General features: G+C 39.1%; 1 protein-coding gene and 1 long non-coding RNA gene across 2 annotated transcripts; both read left to right on the top strand.

Moving 5' to 3' along the window:
* Positions 1–4,506: 4,506 nt before the first annotated feature.
* Positions 4,507–8,513, top strand: LOC115923336. The gene is made up of 2 exons (XR_004063864.1): positions 4,507–4,762; positions 8,187–8,513. It is a non-coding gene; the product is annotated as an uncharacterized LOC115923336 (long non-coding RNA).
* A 123-nt stretch (positions 8,514–8,636) lies between these two features.
* Positions 8,637–23,177, top strand: LOC115923281 (fibropellin-3-like). Its single transcript, XM_030983703.1, has 7 exons — positions 8,637–8,667; positions 10,344–10,457; positions 16,491–16,604; positions 17,347–17,454; positions 18,436–18,549; positions 22,186–22,299; positions 23,047–23,177. The coding sequence occupies exons 1-7, from the start codon at positions 8,637–8,639 to the stop codon at positions 23,175–23,177; spliced, it is 726 nt and encodes a 241-aa protein (XP_030839563.1).

The raw sequence follows: 23,177 nt of genomic DNA, 5'->3' as shown, positions 1-23,177 counted from the left end.
ACTGTGAACGAGGTAGAATGAGTTAAGAACTGGTTTAAATTGATTACGGACGGGCTTGGACTGCTTGGAAATGCCAAATTTACCCGATCTGAACTTGATGTGAACTGACTGTGAACGGGGTACAGACGAGATGAAGATATTGAGGACTGTTAATGAACGATCTAGGATCATGTTATAGACATTATTTACATATTCTACCCGACCATTACCCGTTCTTGAACGATTTCCTAGGACGGTTCCGGAACGAAGTGAGAACTAGTTTGGTGTAATGGGGGCTTAGCTGCTGCCAATTCATGCTCGACCACAGCACGTTGTAACACGTTCCAAGTAGGATCGAAGTACGGCAATCAGTCCGTTTGTAGTACGTTCTCCTCGTTTTAAGTACGTTGTCACTCCTTCTAATTGCAGGACGGGGACAATTTTGAACAGGCTCAAAGTTCTAGAGCAGTCTCCCGTATAGCCAGGCTGAGCCCGTCCATGAAGTTCTTAAACATATCGTAAACAGTTGCTACTACGTTCAACTCCGTCCGCACACAGTTTGAGCCCGTTTGGCAACATTTTACAGAACGTATTGAGAACTAGTTCGGTGTGATGGTGGCTTTAGGCAGGCCCCTGGATGATCATCTGACCGTTATTTAATGCCTAAAACCCCTGAGCTTCCGGGGGCTCCGCCACCTGAACCCCACGCCAATTAGTGACCTGCCAGTGTCACAAATAAGGTATCAAAATAACGGACCGTTATGAAATGCTTATACCCCCTAAGCTTCCGGGGGCTCTGTCCCTTGAACCTCTCCCGGACTTGGCCCCCAGACCCCAGACCAACTTACGCTACGCTCTACCTGATCGTAAATACTTTAGCCTCCCCCACCCACTTCGAAACACGTCAGCGGGGCCTGCATGTGAGCGTCGTCGTCATGCGGATTTTTTCTGCCCCAAAACTTGGATCGACAAATATGATATCGTCTTGAAAACAGTCAGAAAACATTAGAACTAGAATGAATAAGAGATAATGCGATTTTGTAAAGAAGCGAATTTGGCATATGTTAATCCTCCAGTACCAAATACCTTAGCCAAACTCGAGCCAGATGCAAATAAAGGTACCCTACAGACATTAATTTATGACATATTGTGTACATTGTCATGATTGTATTCTCTACTTATTTCTTTTTCCTATTTTTTTTTTGGTTTGAATATATATTCTAATCTTCCCTTTTATTGATTCGGTTCACTCATTTTCATTTTTGGAGGGGCGTGCTTAAAAAATAACAACTTCTTTAACATTCTGTTTCCATGGCAAGGATCTTATTTTGGTTCTTAAAATGACTCAAATGTTAATTATAATCAAACAGCAATCCGAAATTATTAGAAGCTTACTATTTGCCTCATGTTGTTGAAGAACAAAAATTCATAATATTCCCTTACAAAATCCAATATTTCTTGATTCGTTTTTATTATAATAGCCAAGCGATCACGTCCATCACCTTCCAAATGGCAACCAGACAGATCATTTTACCCGAGGGTCATAGAAAACAAAAAGAAATCCTTTTAAATTATGCAAACTTGTTATTAATTCATCAAATTGTAAACAAATTATAAACAGGTAAACAGAGAAATGAACCTCCTAGAGATCCAAGGCTTATCAAACAATTAATGCCGAAAAAGTTACAGTTTTTAAATGATATCCTGGCAAAAATAATACACCGAATCGCACGAAATGAGTGTAAAAAATTCATGCGATTCTTCATATTTCTCACAAATCCCCCCCTCCCTATCGCCTGGATCAGCCCCTGCACTGTTATAATCACCAGTGGCGTAATTGGGATGGGATCCTTCCAGAGTAGGAAGCATTTGTAATTTTAGAACCACATTAGACGCATTTCCAGACACTTCCTGGAGTAATATGACGTAAAATGCTTTCTCCTACCCCCTCCAACAGTAGGGATCTTTTGAATTTGAGAACCACATTTGGCGCATTAATGTCCACCGACCACCTAGAAAAAACGAGGCCTTCTGATTGGTTAGAAATTTAGGGGAAAGGGATCTGTCACGTCGTGAGACGTCGTATATGCTTCGTTGCTGCACAATGCACAAAAATGGTGGTCCGGTACTTCATCAGTAGTACTTGCACAAATTATCTCGAGTGTATAAACTGTGTTGTTATCAGGGGCGTCGCTAGACCTTTATCGACAAAACTAGCCACCAATTACCAACAAATATATTAATGCCAATGTCCCAATGTCTACAAATTTAACCCTATAAACCCGGGTCCAGGAACTAAGTTATTTTTCAGTTTCCAGCCTCCCGCGCAAAGCGCGGAAGCTCTGACACTTCATTAAATTATTAAAGAAAGAAGACGATCCATTGTATCATTCTAGACTTTTAATTCTTGTTTCGCCCCTCCCGCGCGTAGCGCAGAAGCTATGACGTTTCATTTTATTATTAGAGAACGAAGACGATTTGTTGTACATCGAGTCCTTGTCTGAATTCAGTTTTCCCCCTCCCGCGCGAAGCGAGGAATATTTCACGTTTCATGAAATTATTAGAGAAAGAAGACGATTCGTTAGTTCGTGTCCTTGTCTGAATTCAGTTTACCCCCCCCCCTCCAGCACGAAGCGCGAAAGCTTTGACATGTCATTAAATTATTTCCCTTAATCCTTGTTTGAATTCATTTTCGCCCCTTACGCGCGAAGCGCTGAAGCTTTCACGTTTCATTACATTTTTAGAGAAAAAAGACGATTCGTTGTATCGTGTTGTTGTATGTGAATTCAGTTCCCCCCTCCCGCGCAAAGCTCGGAAGCTTTGATGTTTCATTTTATTATTACTCTTAATCCTTGTCTGAAATCATTTTAGTCCATACCGCGCGCGTAATTTTTTTTCCCACCTGAGCTTGGAACACCCAGTATGAACTCATTTGCATACAGCCAATCAGAGCTCATCTGATGGTGTGTGTGCATAGGCATAGGCTTGCAAATGTTTCATTTCAGCTTTGACATATCTACCTTTAGCAAATTTATTACAGATCTACAAATATCAGCTTAATAAATTGCTGTGAAAAACTGTTATTTAGCACTAAGTTACAATTACTCTATCAATCAAGGATAGGCCTTATCGTCATCGAAGACACTATAGGGACTAATTTCTAAAGATTGTACGGTCTACACCTCTAAAAGACTCTAATAATATCACCTTAAGAAATTGCTGTGATGTTCTCAGGTAAGAATTCCTGCAATAAAAGAAGTAACAAAATAAAGCTGATATTATTAGAGCCATTTAGAGGTGTATAATAGAGTCTAGATCTATAATAAATTTTTAACCGTAAAATCTTTAGAAATGAGTCCTTATAATGTATAGTGGCTTCGATGAAGAGAAAAGCCTATCCTTGATTGAGTAATTGTAACTTAGTGCTAAATAACAGTTTTTCACATCAATTTGATAAGCTGATATTTGTAGATCTGTAATAAATTTAAAAGGTAGAGATGTTAGAGCTGAAATTAAACATTTGCAAGCCTATGCACGCACACCATGCATGCTGATATAGACAATGCGCTGTGTGTACGTGTGTGAAGCCCAGAGCTTCGCACAGTTTTGAATTTCGCATCTTTAGCGCGCGTAAAGCTCTGATTGGCTGTATGCAAATAAGTTCATACTGGGGGTCCCGAGCTCAAGTGGGAAAAAAATGAAGCTTTCACGTTTCATTAAATTATTAGAGAAAGAAGACGATTCGTTTACCGTTCTCTACTCTTAATCCTTGTCTAAATTCAGCTTCCCCTACTGGGCCCCTTAACGGTACACGTACAGTGTTACATGATGTACGTATGGAACGTTCGTTTGCAAATCTGTGCATGCACACTTAGTGAATCCCCTTATACTGGCGTAATCGGCAGGATTTCTTTTTGCCTTTTTTTTATGGCCTTTTTGGAAATCTAAGGATTGGGTGAGATATTAATTGACACGGTTGTTTCATGCAGTGTGTGACTGTTGCCCCACTTGTTGTGGGTAGCATGTTATCTCCCGGCAGTGCTTGTCGCAGTAGCTTCTGGAAAGGAATTTTCTACATGTGTCACTGTAACTATAACTGTGACTATAAAAAAATATGCTCTTCCTGGCTATTTGGGAGTGTGTCAGTTTGCAACAGAAATGGAGAAACGCTCATTTTGGTGAAAATCATGTGATATCACGAATATTTATAAATCACTTGATAATAATAATAATAATAATAATAATAATAATAATAATAATAATAATAATAATAATAATAATAATAATAATAACCTGTATGGAGTCATGGTTAAATTTTATTTGAGGGGGGGGGGGGGGGGGGGGAGGGGGGGGGGGGCTAGCGCCCAAAGCCCCCCCAATGATAATCACTTATTTCTGTGTCTCAATTCAATAATAGGTTCCTATACAACCAAACAAGTCAGGCCTTTAACCAAAAAAAAGGAACAATCATAAACATGTAAGGAGGAAAGATTAAAAAAAAAAAATAAGGATATAACAGTGGCGTTGGGCATTGGAAGAGGGGAAGTGAAGTTGCATCTTATTGGCAGTAAAACCATAATGTTATTGTTACTGAATCACAATAACTAAATTGTATATAAACTTTGTCCTATTTATTCCCAGCTTTGGCAGTCAGCCATATGCGTTGCAGTGCTAACAATGCTGTATGTAGTGGCGCTATCCGAGGAAGATGTGTGTATAAGATCAAACAGCACCTGTACATGTTCTTCTCCATTGACGTCACGACCCCCCAGACCTTCATTTGGTAAGTACAATGCATGTTGCTCACGAGGTGTCATTTAGCTGACGTAGGACTGCATCATGGAGTGCTGCAGTCTTTGAGGCGCCATGTATCGTCCGGGGGGTATCGTACAAAGAGTGGTTGCATAATAAAAGTAGTAAACATTTTGTTTTAATTTCTGCGTATGCATGGGGTACTTGCCTACTCAGCTCAAAATGACACTTCGTGTACATCGAGTGAAGCATTCAATACATTTGGTTTAGCCTCATTCGATCACCAATGTATAATAAATATATAAAGGTATAAAAAATGGAAGAATATCCATCAAAGGTGATATTAAAATCGGGTGTTCACAAGTTTACAGTCGATAGTAATTATCAACGCTTTTATTGCAATAAGAAATAACGTAATAGAGATCTATGGGAATATCCAATATACCTCTGATTTCCCCCTTGTTTTGAGTTCAGCTTGTTTCGACTGATTGCGCACCTTTGTGTAATTATTTAACGAAATGCTTGTTCACGCGATTGGTATGTAAGAATTCTACTAAAATCGTCTTTGATAAAATATTTATGAATTGATGATACCGTGATAGTCACATTGTTATTTTTTTGTAAAGCTTGTTTTCCTTTATTCAAATTTTCATATACAAATGATTAAGAGGAACATAATTGTTCTTACAGTATACAAATAGTGCACTGTGTCACTAGTACATTATGAACACAGACATTTTAAAAAAAATATTTGTCATAAGTATCCAGACTTTAACTACCCCAGCCAATACCACCCCTGAAGAGAACCAACCCGCAGCTACACCACCTAAGCAAACTGTTGTTCTTCCCTATATCGGTCATACCTCTCACAAGATTCAACCTATCCTTCAAGCAGCAGACATCCAAGTTCGACACAGTTCCTCCAACAAACTTCCATCCAATACTCTACTTCCACAAAGACAAGCGTCCAAACCACAAGAAAGCTGGAGTCTACAAAACCATGCAATGTGGAAAAGTCTACATTGGTGAAACGGGGAGAAATCTTGAAACAAGACTCAAGGAGCACAGAACCAGCTTCAGACTCAGCGATTGGGATAAGTCCCGGATAAGTCCGCCATCGTCAAATACGCCCAGCAACACGAACACACCATCGGATGGGACAACAGTCATTTCATCTCCATAAATGAAGCACTGGCATACACGCCGAATCCGAGAAGCCATCGAAATTCACCGCCACAACACCGTTTCCCAAGACTCAGGATTATACATCAACGACATCTGGAAACCCCTCATCAACAAGTACCCGGTCACTCCTCCTCCACCACCGCCTCCACCACCGCCCTCACCACCCCGACAGACACCCGTACATCAACCACCGCCACCCCGCCGAACCCTTAAAGCAACCCCCAGCCTCACAGCTACAATGCACAGCAGACGACAGCAGACGACAGCAGACTACAACGCCACCTACGTCGGGGACACACAGAGCGTCTCGCCGACAGCACACCCCACTCATGGATTCGAAACTCTCCGCAACCCGGAGACTCCAGCCCAGACTGACAGTCAGACGAACGAGCCGACCATCCATGTCCACTCCCTGATGACTCAAGCCCACACTGTCACCTATTTTTCTCCGACGTCCACACCCCGGTGACTTAAGCTCACCCACGCCAACTATTCTCCACTCGTGACGACGGATTGTCAACATGTTCGAAACGTCGAGCCACTCATCCTCTCCAAGCGCTATAGTTCTCCTTAGAACTATTAGCTAAGAAAGATAACAAACAGTTCTTTTCAGGACTACACACCCCCAAGAAAGATAACCGAGTCAGACTCCTTTTCAGGACTCCTCAATCCTCTCTCTCTCTTTCTCTCACATGGTGCACCCGCAAGCCTACTGTATATATTCAATCAAGTATACAAATTGTGATACGATTCTGCAATTCGGGAGAGAAAAAAAGATTTTCAATAAACTAAAAAAAGTAAAAGTTGTCGTAATACTTCATATTAATATTTTCGGATACAACATTATAAAAGGAACATTTTTTTGTTACAGTATTAACATATCTTCTATGCAAATTAATTATTTCAAGATAATGTAATGAGCCCGTTAATGGGTCGGTGACGACAAGTTTCGAAACAAAATGAAAACGAAAGAAGCTCGGATATACAGTTAAAGTCCACTTTATTGATTATAAAAGTCAGCCGAAGCATAGTTACAAACGAAGATTAAATATTTAGAACATTTCAAACTAGCTGATTCTCTTAGAGGCTGGGCGGCCCTATAGACAGTAAAACTAGCAGCACATCCTAAACATGAAAATGGAATGAAATAAAAACTGACCCCAAATCCCGCACATCGTATTTAAATACTCCGGCACCCGAAGAGCCTTAGATATCACCTGATATAACCAGCCAACCAGGAGAACCCTTACGAAGCCAACCAATTACCAGACGGGATATATAAAATTATCCTTAGGTCATCCGACTAATCAAAAGCGGAGTTATACATTGAATTAATTATAACCAATGACAAAGCATAATAGATTGGAAACATAATTAATGATATTTAACTTTTAAATTTATACCAAGTCAAACTAATAACCGTACAATTAATCAACCTAACCCGACTTCTCTTTGGCTCTAGCGCCCCTTTAGGTCAATATTTAATATCTACATAGAATGACATGATATTTTTGTTGAACTCCTAGATTTTGTTATTATTATATGAGGGTCTTGTATTAGCGGAGGTCTGTAACTATACTGTAAAAACATACAAAAAACAAGCAAAAAACGATAATAGATAAGTGTCAGGATCAATGAGAAAGTGAGGGAGTGAGCTAGCAGGGATTAAACAACAATATATACATATATATATATATATATATACAATCAGCCCCACTGTCTTTAAGGAACTATGTCCCATTTACAGGCTGAACAAAGGAAAAGGTTAAATTCAAACGGCATTTGAAATAAAATACTAATTTAGAACTTTACTCAAAACGAAGGGGCTCGAAAATGGCTTTAAGTGGAAACGTAACGACCATTAGTTGTCGAATCAACTTCAGTGATTGCAATCACCTAAGTAATAGTCAGACTTTCAGGCCCTTTTACCGAATGGTCGTACGTTTTTGTGCTGCACAAGGGACTTAGTATCTTTAAGCGACGAGGATCAAGGTAACAATACAATGTAAAAGTATATACACACATACTAGGGACAATTCCCCTCTCTCGACGTTATTCCTTACATATGTGGGTGTTATCTGAATCTATTGTTGAAATACACACTTAGCTAAAAATGCAAAATCCGAAATGAACTAATATTTTGTTAGTTTTAAAAGTATTCTCTGTAATCGAGAACAAAAATAGTTGAAAGCCAGTAGTTGTAATACCCGGTTGTAATACAGCATCTATAATTACCGGTCTGATTATTTCCATCTCCTTTCCATATGAAGCTGAATGCTATGTTGGGGAACTACCAGATCACCTCATATCGCTGATTGATGGCACCTGCGAGACCAATGCTATTGTATCATGTAATACAGTATGCATGTTTGAGTGTGACGCAGGATACACCATCACTAACAATGAATCCATCATCTGTAAATTAGGAATGTTTACACCTGTCATTCCATCGTGCAATGGTAAGATTTTTCATGGATTTTTCATTATATTGTATCAATGGGATATGTGAAGAAAGTTATACGACCTCCTCCCCATCTAATGGTGATGAAAGGAAACAAATTAAAGAAAGAAAAAAGAAAGAGGGGGAAAGAAAGAAAGAAAGAGAGAGAAAAGAGAGACAGAGAGAAAAAATGGGGGGAGGGGAGGGATCATGCGATATGAGAAGAAGGTTATTCGACCCCCCCTCCCACACTCTGCTTTTACTGTTTGTCTTTTTGTAGATGTTTGTTACCGAAGGTTTCCATGACACCAGTGAGACATTTATACCTGAACCCATGCAACACCGCTGTTTACATCTCTTCATTTATATAATTATATTTTCATATCTCTCTCTCTCTCTCTTTCTTTTCAAATCATCAATCGAATCATCCTTCGTTCTTCTTCTCCCTCTCTCTCCCTCTCTCTCTCTCTCTCCTTCTCCTTTCATCCGATCAATCTATGGTGTAATATAGGTATATACACTGTTGCTCATTAGGTTTGTTTAATTTTTATTACCCCAATTTATGGAATTATTTTGACAATGATTTATTCTCAATAGATCTAGATAATAGTGTATATACATTCTCAGATTTGTATTGAATAACAATTTTCAAGTTTTTGTTTTGCATGACTGCTAAAGCATGTGTATGATACTATGCTTATCAACTAATGAGGACTAATGCCCCACAAAAGAGCACTAATAAAGCACATCGACACGGTTTTGATCCTGGGGCCTCACAGTTACGAGGCCATTGCTTTGCCACTGAACCACGACTGTACGCAGCAGGGGCTAGGGTAGGGGGTGGTTCCAACAACAAAAAATAAAAATGCAATAAATTATCAATAATTCATTGCATTTTACCCCGGTCCCAACATAAAAAAATGCTCTGTACGGCTATGCATTATGGCTCAAGGCATGGGCACACAAAAGATTTTTAGATAAAGGGATGCCTAGCACGTTTTTTACGTACATTTTTTACGTATTCCATTTGTGGCTCAAAATTTGAAAAATGTCAAAAATCACTTTTTTTTTGTAGTTCACCAAATATGTATTATCTGATGAAGACCTTTTAATTGATATAATCTTTAATATAATCTTGAATTAATAAATCTGTTTAATATAATTTTGAAAGCTTTATATCACACACATAATCTAAGGCGCTAATAAATATAAGGGTATGATTTATATCAAAATGCACATAATTGTATTTTGTGTTTGAAATACGGTGTATTTCTATTTCCCCTTTATCAGAGACGATTGAATGTGACTCGTAGTAGAGGCGGAAATCTAATTTGTATATTCCATTACATTTTTCAATCATAAAGATATCATTTTTACACCATTCAAACCCTGTAAATAAACAAAATATATATAATACACACAGACAATGATAATGCCATATTCGAATGGAAAAATCTTTATTATTGATTGTCTGGTGAAACAAACCTTATCACCAAGAGCATTTTTTAAAGTGCACTTACCTTTGACATCAGCCAAATTAATGACAGCAACACTTCCACAGCTGTAGTGATACATGCACAGTGTCATGATGAATATATGTGCAATATGGTCTATATATTGATTTATTTATTGTCTTGTGAACGGGAAATGAATGATGTTTATAGTTGTCAACCATACGCAGCCGAAATTCGGCCCAGATAAATAGCTTGTGGCATATCATGTTCGCGTGCAGTAACGCAGACCTATTTGAGTAAATCACCTTTTTACATTTCATTGCGTCATACATATTATATGTGTAATATCAAACATTTAAATGTGTATTAAACAGGTTTTTAATTCAAACTTATAAAAAAAGATAAATCAATTGAAAGGTCTTGATCATGTGATACAAGTTGGCCATTTTTTATTTCAAAATATTGATTTTGTATAAAATTCTTTGTCTTTGAAATACGGTGTACTGATTTCTATTTCCTCTTACTTTTATCAGAGACGAATGAATGTGATTCTAACCCGTGTCAGAACGATGGTACATGTTACGATCTCATAGATGCCTATAACTGCACCTGTGTACCTGGATATGAAGGCAAGAACTGCGAGAACCGTAAGTCGTTTCATTAGTATTTACGTTGTGTATGATTATTACCCTTATATTATTCCTTAATATTCTTGTGCAAGAGCTTTTTAGCATATACAGTGCGTCCAAGAAAAAAATGAAACCGATAATTATCGATGTTTTATCATAACTTAATCACAATTATAATTAACAAATGACACATATTTGGATAGCTTAGATCCTCCTATTTCATTTGATGCAACTTACATGATTCATATTATACGTATGAGCGATTAAAAGCAATTTGAAGAGAGGAAACCAAAAAGTCAGATCATACAGATCATACCAGATCGAGACAGAAACAGGAGAGATGCGTCGCAGAAACAGACGTCACCTCAGGCCAGTCCCACGTCAACAACAAGCCGAGTCTATTCCACTACCAACACAGGATGACTTCGAGCTAGATGACACTGCAGAAGCTACAGAGCAACCAGCATTTGAAGAAAGCTCAACTACGTCATCAACCAGAACCAGAAGCGGACGAGTTATTAAACCGCCAGATCGCTTGAACTTGTAAATAAATGAAAGCGAACTACAGAGAAAGACTTTCGCGTTTTGTAAATAGTTTATAGTTACAGAGTTCAACTTGGACTTTAAAACATAACTGCAGGATTGCATGAGCATGATATATATATTTTTAAACTATAACATGCAAATATATATATCATGCTCATGTAATCCTGCAGTTATGTTTTAAAGTCCAAGTTGAACTCTGTAACTATAAACTATTTACAAAACGCGAAAGTCTTTCTCTGTAGTTTGCTTTCATTTATTTACAAGTTCAAGCGATCTGGCGGTTTAATAACTCGTCCGCTTCTGGTTCTGGTTGATGACGTAGTTGAGCTTTCTTCAGATGCTGGTTGCTCTGTAGCTTCTGCAGTGTCATCTAGCTCGAAGTCATCCTGTGTTGGTAGTGGAATAGACTCGGCTTGTTGTTGACGTGGGACTGGCCTGAGGTGACGTCTGTTTCTGCGACGCATCTGTCCTGTTTCTGTCTCGATCTGGTATGATCTGTTCGATCCTGGACAGACCTGACAATACCACGTTTCGACCAGGTGTTGGTTTTCATGTCTTGGAGTATGACATGATCTCCAGGCTTTAGCTTTGACAAGTCTCGAGCATGTTTGTCGAATCGCTCTTTTTGCTTCACCTTATGATCCTCCTTTCTTCCCCTCACCAATCGAGTATTGACCTGTTGGTTGTCGAGTAAACTGTCAAGCATGGGGAGATTCGATCGAAGTCGACGATTGTAGAGGAGTTCTGCCGGAGACTTTCCGCATGCTAGTGGTGAACTGCGATAGACTTGTAGAGCTCTGTGGATATCCTGTCCACTGTGCGGTAACTTCAATATGAGTTTTTTGACAATCTTCACAGCATTCTCTGCGAGGCCATTGGATTGCGGATAATATGGACTCGATGTAGAATGGTGAAAATCCCATTCTTTTGCAAAGCTCTGGAACTCTTGGCTTGCAAATTGAGGACCATTATCCGACATGAGTTCACATGGCGTTCCATGGCGAGCAAATACTGCTTTCATGTGGTTGATCACGGCCTTGCTACTAGTAGAAGTCATAGTACATACTTCAATGAACTGTGAATAGTAGTCGACGATGACCATGTACTCTCTATGGTTCAGCGTGAACAAATCAACAGCAACTTTTTCCCACGGGCGGTTCGGCACGTCATGAGGATGTAGACTTTCAGCTTGCTGTTTTGGTCTGTACATTAGGCATGAAGTACAACTTTGGACCATTTCAGTGATGTCTGTGTTGATTCTGGGCCAATAGATGACTTCTATTGCACGTTTCTTACACTTCTCGATGCCTAAGTGTCCTTCATGGATTTTGTTTAGCATGAACCTTCTCATAGTAGTGGGAACCACTATTTTGCTGCCCTTGAAGATGATGCCATGTGCTTCAGAGAGTTCACTCTTGATGTTCCAGTATTCCCTGACTCTAACTGGACATTGCTGCTTCATTTCCGGCCAACCATCTCTGATGATGCCTAGCAGCTCTTGCAGTTGATCATCTTTCTTTGTCTCTTCGACAATCTGATTTCGTTTGTTCGATGTAACTGGCATGCTCTTGACAATAGCATCTACGTAGACTCTGATATCCTCCTCAGTTTCAGCATTCAACTCATCCTTTGGATCTACTGCTCTGGACAATGTATCAGCAGTATACATGTACATTCCAGGCGTGTACAAGACCTTGAGATCATATCTCTGTACCCTGATGAGTAACCTTTGAATGCGTAGGGGACAGTCACCCAGTGACTTTACAAACAGTGGAATAAGTGGCTTGTGATCAGTCTCCACTTCTACTTGTTGTCCATAGATGTATTGATGGAATCTTTCACATGCGTATGTGATTGCCAGCAATTCTTTCTAGATCTGTGCATATCTAGTCTCTGCATCAGTCATTGATCTAGATGCATATGCGATCGGAACCCAATCTTGATCATATTGCTGTAGTAGCACTGCACCAATACCATCCTTTGATGCGTCTGCTGACAGCTTGGTTGGTTTCTTGCTGTCATAGAAATGTAGGACTGGCTCTTGTATCAGAGCTTGTTTCAGCTGATTCCATGCATCCTCTTGTGCATGATCGCATGTCCATACATTCTTTTTGTCTAGTAGATGTCTCAGTGCTGCTGACTTGGTCGACAGATCTGGAATGAACTTCCCTTGGTAATTGATCATACCCAAGAACCGTTGGACATCTTTCCGACATTTCGGTCTCTCAATGTTCAAGATAGCAGACACTTTCTTTGGATCAGGTTGGACTCCTTGATCACTGATCAAGTCACCTATGAATGTGAGCTTCTTGACATTGAACTCGCATTTGTCTTTGTTCAACTTGAGATTCATTTTTCTCACAATGCTGAGAACCTCTCTCAACCTGTCATCATGCTCCTGTTGGGTAATTCCCCATACAATCACATCATCCATCATTGTGTTAACTCCCGGAATGTGTGCAAACAGTTGGTGCACTATCTTGTGATAGACTTCCGGAGCACTACAAATACCAAAAGGTAGTCTCAAGAACTTGTACCTTCCGTATGGCGTGATAAACGTACAAAGTTTGGAGCTTTCGTTATCTAGTTGGATCTGCCAAAAACCACTAGATGCATCTAACTTGCTGAAGTATTTGGCTCCTGCAAAATGTGCAGTTATTTCAGCTCTTGATGGCAATTGATAGTGTTCTCTTTTGATTGCTCGGTTCAGGTCTCTTGGATCTAGACAGACCCTGAGCTGACCATTCTTTTTCATCACAACCACGAGAGAAGAAACCCAATCAGTTGGCTCATCAACTCGTGTGATTACGTCCATTCGTTCCATCTTATCTAACTCGTCTTTGAGTTTATCTTGAAGTGGAAATGGAACTTTGCGACATGCATGCTGAACAGGATGTGCGTCCTCTCTCAATGTGATGTGGTGTTTACCAGGAAGACAACCTAGACCTACAAACACATCTTGATAGTCTTGAACTACACTTTTACCCGTTCCGTGTTCAGTTTGTTTCTCAACATGATACACCCGTTTCACCAGATACAAGTCTTCACTTGTCCGTATAATCCTAACAAAGGTTGACGATTTCCAGGAATGACTAGACACGGCACATTACGCTTGATCCCTTTGTACTCAACTTGTACCCAACAACGACCTTTGACCGGGATATCTGTCTCATAATAACCTGTCAACATCACTTTGGCTTTTTGTAGCTTTGGTTTTGGTTTCAATTTGTGAAATACTGTCTCAGGAAGAAGATTCGCCTGAGCACCAGTATCAACCTTGAAGTCAACCGGCTGGTTATTGACTAGTAGATTAACTATCCATTCATCCTTGGATTCTTTTGATTCAACAGAGCAAATCATGAAACCTTCTGAATCTACCTCCAAGTGCTGCAGTTCATTGACCTTGGCTACTGGGGTTTTACAACATTTAGCAAAATGATTCTGCTTTAATACCGCACTTCTTGCATGTTTGACCTTGTGCGGGACATTTGTCTTTGCTATGTCGGTTTCCGCACCTGCTACATGCATCATTTTTAGTACGACCTTGAGGTTCTGACCGTTTTGACTTTGAATCAGGAAATTTCTTCTTAGTCTTGCTAAAAGAATCTACCGGAATTGAGGCGTTTTCCCCTGCGGAACTCAACGCTTGTGCCTGCGTTCGAGTTTGTTCAGCCGCACGACATACTTGCAACGTTTTGTCCAATGTAAGATCATCTTGCCTCAACAAACGTTCTCTTAGACCATCGTCTAAAATACCACAGATAATTCTGTCCTGGATAAGACTCTCTTTCAACATGGAAAACTCACATGACTGAGCACGACTCCGCAATTCTGTTGCGTACTGATCAACACTCTCATGCACTAACTGAGATCTTGTGAAAAATCTATGTCTCTCATACGTTAGATTACGTTTCGGAATGCAATATTCCTCATATTTGTTCAACACTTTCTCAAGCTTCATGCTCTCACCCTCAGCAAATACAAACGTATTATACAATTCCAAGGCAGCATCGCCAATCACGTGCAGAAGCATTGATGTTTGGAACTTTTCATCTTTTTCAGACATTCCTGAGGCAACATTGTATAGAGTGAATTTCTGTTTAAATCTTCTCCAGTTCTCGGACATATTTCCCTTAAGTCGAGTGGAGGAGGTTGACTGAGATTTGCCATTTTGTTTCTTTTTGTTTCTTAGCCTAGTGTAGTCACTCACATGAACAGCATAACAATTAGCTTTTTATTTTTGTATCTTTGAAACAATTACTTTAAGCTCAACTATTAACTTTCACTGAGTTATTCTGTATGTTCATGTCCCATATATGTCATGCTTACTGCCCGTTATACTGGAACTGGCCCGGCACAGAACTATGCACTCCAAACCATACAACGACAGCGCTAACTATTATGGACATAACTACATTCACTGGACATACACTTAGACTCTAAGCCCTCTCATCATCTCTCACATCACAAAGAATTGGATTGAACTGGCCTGATTTCAATGATTCCTCCATATATATATACTGTAGGCTGGGTTGCTCAGCACAAACACTGGCTGCTAAGTTCTGACATCATATTATGTTCTTATAAAAGACCAGTTGGAGAGCTTTGATTGAACTAATAAGTTGTATAGCTTTATTGAGGCTCTATGTCAGTCAGACATCTTTGTAGCATCTCTTGTACAAGTACTCATTGTTTCATAACATGACCTGACATGAGTCATGGGTTGCAGGTCATTCTATATTTAGTTATACATGCTATTCTGTATATGCAGACTCTGTTAAACGACATGTAGCTATCACTACAGCGGGAGGTATCTGAATTTTAAGGAGAAAATCGCATTTCTAGAAAGTTCAATTTCTGCTCTTTCATATGACACCTCAATCAGGAAAAATGAGCCTGGAATAACAAAGTTCTGTGTTTTTAAAGTCATGCTTGCATTTCCATAATTTGATCAAACGAGTTCGTTTTCACTGGATACCTGCCGTAGCAACAAACAAAAAACTTAACTCCGTTTCGTTGAAGATCAGCCATGCATCAGGTCTTTCGTCTTCTTGTGGCATATCATGTTCGCGTGCGGTAACGCAGACCTATTTGAATAAATCACCCTTTTACATTTCATTGCGTCATAGTAATATCAAACATTCAAATGTGTATTAAACAGGTTTTTAATTCAAACTCATAACAAAAGATATATCAATTGAAAGGTATTGATCATGTGATACAAGTTGGCCATTTTTCATTTCAAAAATAATGATTTTGTTTAAAATTCTTTCCAATTTTAAGCCAAAAATGGCATCTATCCCTATCTAATTCCTTAATATTCTTGTGCAAGAGGTTTTTTTTTTAGCATAGATGCCATGCATTACCCCAAAACTGCCTTCCCCATAAACCAAAATATATAAATACATCTTGGCTGATCTACTATCATAGTTGGTCGACAATCTATGTAAACTGCACTTTATGTTTGAAATACGGTGTATTTCTATTTCCTCTTACTTTTATCAGAGACGAATGAATGTGATTCTAACCCGTGTCAGAACAATGGTACATGTTACGATCTCATAGATGACTACAACTGCATCTGTGTACCTGGATATGAAGGCAAGAACTGCGAGAACCGTAAGTCGTTTCATTAGTATTTACGTTGTGTATGATTATTACCTTTATATTATTCCTTAATATTCTTGTGCAAGAGCTTTTGAGCATATACATCGATGCCATGCATATTGTCAGAAGTGAACATAAATGATGAATTGAATGCTCTCACGATATCACTATCGATGAGGTTGTAACAATAAGGCATGCGTTATTGAATAAATTATAAATGAGTTTTTGTAAAATGTAACCGTTAAGGTTCTGGAAGTGATAACAATTATTTTTAATATAGTCCAAAAAGTGGAATAGTGGCCAATGATTAATATGTTGGGTGATTGTCCCACTATAACAAATCACGCTTTTACATTTCATTGTGTCATACATATTATATGTGTAATATCGAACATTCAAATGTGTATTAAACAGGTTTTTAAATCAAACTCATAACAATAGATATATCAATTGAAAGGTCTTTATCATGTGATACAAGTTGGCCATTTCTTATTTCAAAATAATGATTTTGTTTAAAATTCTTTCCAATTTTAAGCCAAAAATTGGCATTCACCCCTATCTTATTCCTTAATATTCTTGTGCAAGAGTTTTGTTAGCATAGATGCTATGCATTACCTCAAAAATGCCTTCCCCATAAACCAAAATATATAAATACATCTTGGCTGGTCTACCATCATATTTGGTCGACAAATTATGTAAATTGCACTTTGTGTTTGAAATACGGTGTATTTCTATTTCCCCTTCCTTTTATCAGAGATGAATGAATGTGATTCTAACCCGTGTCAGAACAATGGTACATGTTACGATCTCATAGATTACTGCATCTGTGTACCTGGATATGAAGGCAAGAACTGCGAGAACCGTAAGTCGTTTCATTAGTAGTTACGTTGTGTATGATTATTATCCTTATATTATTCCTAAATATTCTTGTGCAAGAGCTTTTTAGCATATACAGTGCGTCCAAGAAAAAACGAAACCGATAATTATCGATGTTTTATCATAATCACAATTATAATTAACAAATGACATATATTTAGAAAGCTTAGAACTTCCTCTTTTATTCGATGCAACTTATATGATTCATGTTTTAGGCATGAGTGATTAAAAGCAATTTGAAGAGAGGAAACCAAAAAGTCATTTGGCGGGAGGTATCTGAATTTTAAGGAGAAAATCGCATTTCTAGAAAGTTCAATTTCTGCTCTTTCATATGACACCTCAATAAGGAAAAATGAGCCTGGAATAACAAAGTTCTGTTTGTTTAAAGTCATGCTTGCATTTCCATAATTGGATCAAACGAGTTCGTTTTCACTGGATACCTGCCGTAGCAACAAACAAAAGACTTAACTCCGTTTCGTTGAAGATCAGCCATGCATCAGGTCTTTCGTCTTCTTGTGGCATATCATGTTCGCGTGCGGTAACGCAGACCTATTTGAGTAAATCACCCTTTTACATTTCATTGCGTCATAGTAATATCAAACATTCAAATGTGTATTAAACAGGTTTTTAATTCAAACTCATAACAATAGATATATCAATTGAAAAGTCTTGATCATGTGATACAATTTGGCCATTGTTTTATTTCAAAATAATGATTTTGTTTAAAATTCTTTCCAATTTTAAGCCAAAAATTGGCATTCACCCCTATCTTATTCCTTAATATTCTTGTGCAAGAGTTTTTTTTTAGCATAGATGCCATGCATTACCCCAAAAATGCCTTCCCCATAAACCAAAATATATAAATACATCTTGGCTGGTCTACTATCATAATTTGGTCGACAAATTATGTTAATTGCACTTTGTGTTTGAAATACGGTGTATTTCTATTTCCTCTTACTTTTATCAGAGACGAATGAATGTGATTCTAACCCGTGTCAGAACAATGGTACATGTTACGATCTCATAGATGACTACAACTGCATCTGTGTACCTGAATATGAAGGCAAGAACTGCGAGAACCGTAAGTCGTTTCCATAGTATTTACGTTGTGTATGATTATTACCCTTATATTATTCCTTAATATTCTTGTGCAAGAGCTTTTTAGCATATACAGTGCGTCCAAGAAAAAACGAAACCGATAATTATCGATGTTTTATCATAATCACAATTATAATTAACAAATGACACATATTTGGATAGCTTAGATCCTCCTAATTCATTTGATGCAACTTACACGATTCATATCTTATGCATGAGTGATTAAAAGCTATTTGAAGAGAGGAAACCAAAAAGTCATTTGGCGGGAGGTATCTGAATTTTAAGGAGAAAATCGCATTTCTAGAAAGTTCAATTTCTGCTCTTTCATATGACACCTCAATAAGGAAAAATGAGCCTGGAATAACAAAGTTCTGTTTGTTTAAAGTCATGCTTGCATTTCCATAATTGGATCAAACGAGTTCGTTTTCACTGGCTACCTGCCGTAGCAACAAACAGAGTTGACAAAAGATTTAACTCCGTTTCGGTGAAGATCAGCAATGCATCAGGTCTTTCGTCTTCTTGTGGTATATCATGTTTGCGTGCTGTAACGCAGACCAATTTGAGTAAATTACCCTTCTACCTTTCATTGCGTCTTAGTAATATCAAACATTCAAATGTTTATTAAACAGGTTTTTAATTCAAACTCAAAACGAAAGATATATCAAATGAAAGGTCTTGATCATGTGATACAAGTCGGCAATATTTCATTTTAAAATTCTTTCCAATCTTAAGCCAAAAATTGGCATTCACCCCTATATTCTTCCTTAATATTCTTGTGCAAGAGTTTTTTTTAGCATAGATGCCATGCATCAGGCGCGGATCCAGGATTTCTTAGGGGGGGGGGGGGGCCCACTTTTTTTTTTTGGTCCGAAAAAAAATCGTAACGACTCAGCCAGCCGCTAAATAAGCGGCGGGGGGGGGGGGGGGGGGGTGGTGGGGAAGAGGACACTTTTTTTTTGGGGGGGGGGGGGGGGGTCTCGAAATTTAAAAATTTGACATTTTGTTCCGTTGGGGGTTGGGGTGAGGTCACCTTTTTTAGGTCAGCCATTGGCATATTTATTTATTTTTTTTTTTTTTTTTAATTAAAAAAAAAAAAAAAAAAAAAAAAAAATCACAGAAAAGGGGGGGGGGGGGGGTGCTCCAAAATACACACATAAAAAACCGAAGAGGGGGAGGGTCAAAACCCTAACCCCCTCCCCCCCTTCCGTACGTGCCTACTTGTCTGAAAATAGTTTTTCCCCTCCCGCGCGTAGCGCGGGAGGTTTTACGTTTCATTAAATCATTAGAAAAAGAAGACGATTCGTTGTAGGCCTACAGTTTTTTACTCTTAATCTTCGTCTTAATTCATCCCCCTCTCCCGCGCAAAGCTCGGAAGCTTTTACGTTTCATTAAATCATTAGAGAAAGAAGACGATTCGTTGTACCGTTCTCGACTCTTAATCCTCATCTGAATTCAGTTTTCCCCTCCTCCTTCCCGCGCGAAGCGCGGAAGCTTGTACGTTTCATTAAATCATTAGAGAAAGAAGACGATTCGTTGGACCGTTCTCGAAAATAATCCTCGTCTGAATATAGCTTTTACGTTTCATTAAATCATTAGCGAAATAAGACGATTCGTTGTACCGTTATGACTTTTAATCCTTGTCTAAATTCAGTTTCCCCCCTCCCACGCGAAGCGCGGAAGCTTTTACGTTTCATTAAATCATTAAAGAAAGAAGACGATTCGTTGTACCGCTCTCGACTCTTAATCCTTGTCTAAGTTCAGTTTTCCCCCCGCTTCGACGTTTCATTAAATTTTTAGAGAATGAAAACGATTCGTTGTTCCGCTCTCGAAAATAATTTAGTTTCCCCCACCCGCGCGAAGCACGGAAGCTTTGACGTTTCATTAATTCATTAGAGAAAGAAGACGATTCGTTGTATCGTTCTCGACTCTTAATTCTTGTCTGAATTTCAAATATGTTCTTTGTCTATTCCCTTTTCTTCCTACGTCCTCTTCCTTTACACTCCTCTCTTTTTTGGCCGGCGTTTATTGGGGGACCACCCCACCGCCCCCTGGCTACGCGCCTGCTGTCAGATGAACATATGTTGATACCTTGTCCGCCCCGGAAGCTCAGGGGTTTAAGGTTTTAATTTACGGTCAGATGAGCATTCAGGGGCTCGCCTAAGGGCTCTTGGTTGGGTCCAGGGGGCAGAGCCCCCAGAAGCTCAGGGGTTTTAGGCGTTTAATTACGGTCAGATGAGCATTTTTGATACCTTATTATTTGTGAAACTAGCAGGACACTATTTGGCGTGGGGTCCAGGGGGCAGAGCCTCCAGAAATTAGGGGTTTTAGGCATTAAATGACCGTCATATGAGCATCTAAGGGCCCGCCTTAGGGCCCTAGGTGGAATCCAGGGGGCAGAGCCCTTAGGATTTTAGGCATTAATTTTAATCATGGTCAGATGAGCATATTTTGATACCCCATTATAATGTGACACTGGCAGTTAACTATTTTTTCTTTCTCGCTCTCTTTCTTTCTATTTCTATGGGGGGAGGGGCTCGAGGATCCCGATCCCCGCCGTTCCGCGGGCCCTGATATGTAGGCATCTCAAGAAGCATTTTCTTGCCTGGCTGTAAATTTAGGAATTTGTCATTTTCCAACAAACGCATGAAGTGAGGAAAATTATCTCATTTCAGCATTATTTGTTAACCACCGTTATGGAATTATAAATAAACCACGTTTGAATTGTATTTCTCCAACCCCCTCCCCTATCAGTATGCCAATGCCCCCCCTCCCCTATCAGTATGCCAGTGCCCCCCCCCCCCCTCCGATCTACACCTTGTTGGCGGGAAAATTGCAACTGATATCCCTTACCTTTCTTCATTCTCTTTTTTTCCTTTCCCTTTCTCTCCTCTTTCACTTCCCCTTCCCTTCCTTATCTCTCTTTTAGGTTTGCTGGGGGGGGGGGGGGAGGGGCACGGTCATTTAGGTCCCCAACCCGCTCCACACATTGTTGGCGGGATTAACCGCAACTGATCTCCGCTTCTTTTCTCTCTTCTTTTTGTTCCCTTTTAGCTCTCCTCTTTTCCTTTTCCTTTCTTCTCTCTTTTTTTAGCGGGGACCGGGGGGGGGGGGGAGGCTAGGGTCTCCCCCCCTCGATCCACAACTTGTTGGCGGGAAAATTGCAAGTGATATCCCCCTTCTTTTCTTTTCTTCTTCCTATTTTGTCCTTCCCTTTATCTCCTCTTTATCTTTTTTCTTTCCCTTTCCTTCCTTCTCTTTTATTTCTTTATTTGGGGGGGGGGGGGGGGAGAGGGGAGGCAAGTCCTTCCCCCCCCCCGATCTCCTTCTTCCCTCTTTTCTTTTCTTCTTCCTCTCCTTTTTTTTTCTTTCTCTCCTCCCCTTCTTTTCCTTCTCTCTCTCTCCTTTTTTTTTTTTTTTGCGGGGGGGGGGGGGGGGGGCAAGGCACGCTCGGCCCCCCCCCTGGATCCGCGCCTGCCATGCATTACCCCAAAAATGCCTTCCCCATAAACAAAAATAATACATCTTGGCTGGTCTACTATCATATTTGGTCGACAAATAATGTAAATTGCACTTTGTCTTTGAAATACAGTGTATTTCTTTTTCCTCTTACTTTTATCAGAGACGAATGAATGTGATTCTAACCCGTGTCAGAACAATGGTACATGTTACGATCTCATAGATGACTATAACTGCACCTGTGTACCTGGATATGAAGGCAGGAACTGCGAGAACCGTAAGTCGTTTCATTAGTATTTACGTTGTGTATGATTATTACCCTTATATTATTCCTTAATATTCTTGTGCAAGAGCTTTTGAGCATATACATCGATGCCATGCATATTGTCAGAATTGAACCTAAAAGATGAATGGAATGCTCTCACGATATCACTATCGATGAGGTTGTAACAATAAGGCATGCGTTATTGAACAAATTATAAATGAGTTTTTGTAAAACGTAACCGTTAAGGTTCTGGAAGTGATAACAATTATTTTTAATATAGTTTTAGAAAGTGGAATAGTGGCCAATGATTAGTGTGTTGGGTGATTGTCCCACTATAACAAATCACGCTTTTACATTTCATTGTGTCATACATATTATATGTGTAATATCGAACATCCAAATGTGTATTAAACAGGTTTTTAATTCAAACTCATAACAATAGATATATCAATTGAAAGGTTTTGATCATGTGATACAAGTTGGCCATGTTTTTATTTCAAAATAATGATTTTGTTTAAAAATTCTTTCCAATTTTAAGCCAAAAATTGGCATCCACCCCTATCTTATTCCTTAATATTCTTGTGCAAGATTTTTTTTTTAGCATAGATGCCATGCATTATCCCAAAAATGCCTTCCCCATAAACCGAAATATATAAATACATCTTTGCTGGTCTACTTTCATATTTGGTCGACAAATTATGTAAATTGCACTTTGTGTTTGAAATAAGGTGTATTTCTATTTTCTCTTACTTTTATCAGAGACGAATGAATGTGATTCTAACCCGTGTCAGAACAATGGTACATGTTACGATCTCATAGATGACTATAACTGCATCTGTGTACCTGGATATGAAGGCAAGAACTGCGAGAACCGTAAGTCGTTTCCATAG

The sequence above is a fragment of the Strongylocentrotus purpuratus genome, unplaced genomic scaffold (genome assembly GCF_000002235.5).
Source record: "Strongylocentrotus purpuratus isolate Spur 01 unplaced genomic scaffold, Spur_5.0 spur5_scaffold_13, whole genome shotgun sequence".
Taxonomy (NCBI): Eukaryota; Metazoa; Echinodermata; class Echinoidea; order Camarodonta; family Strongylocentrotidae; genus Strongylocentrotus; species Strongylocentrotus purpuratus.
This window is presented reverse-complemented; position numbering and strand designations above follow the sequence as displayed.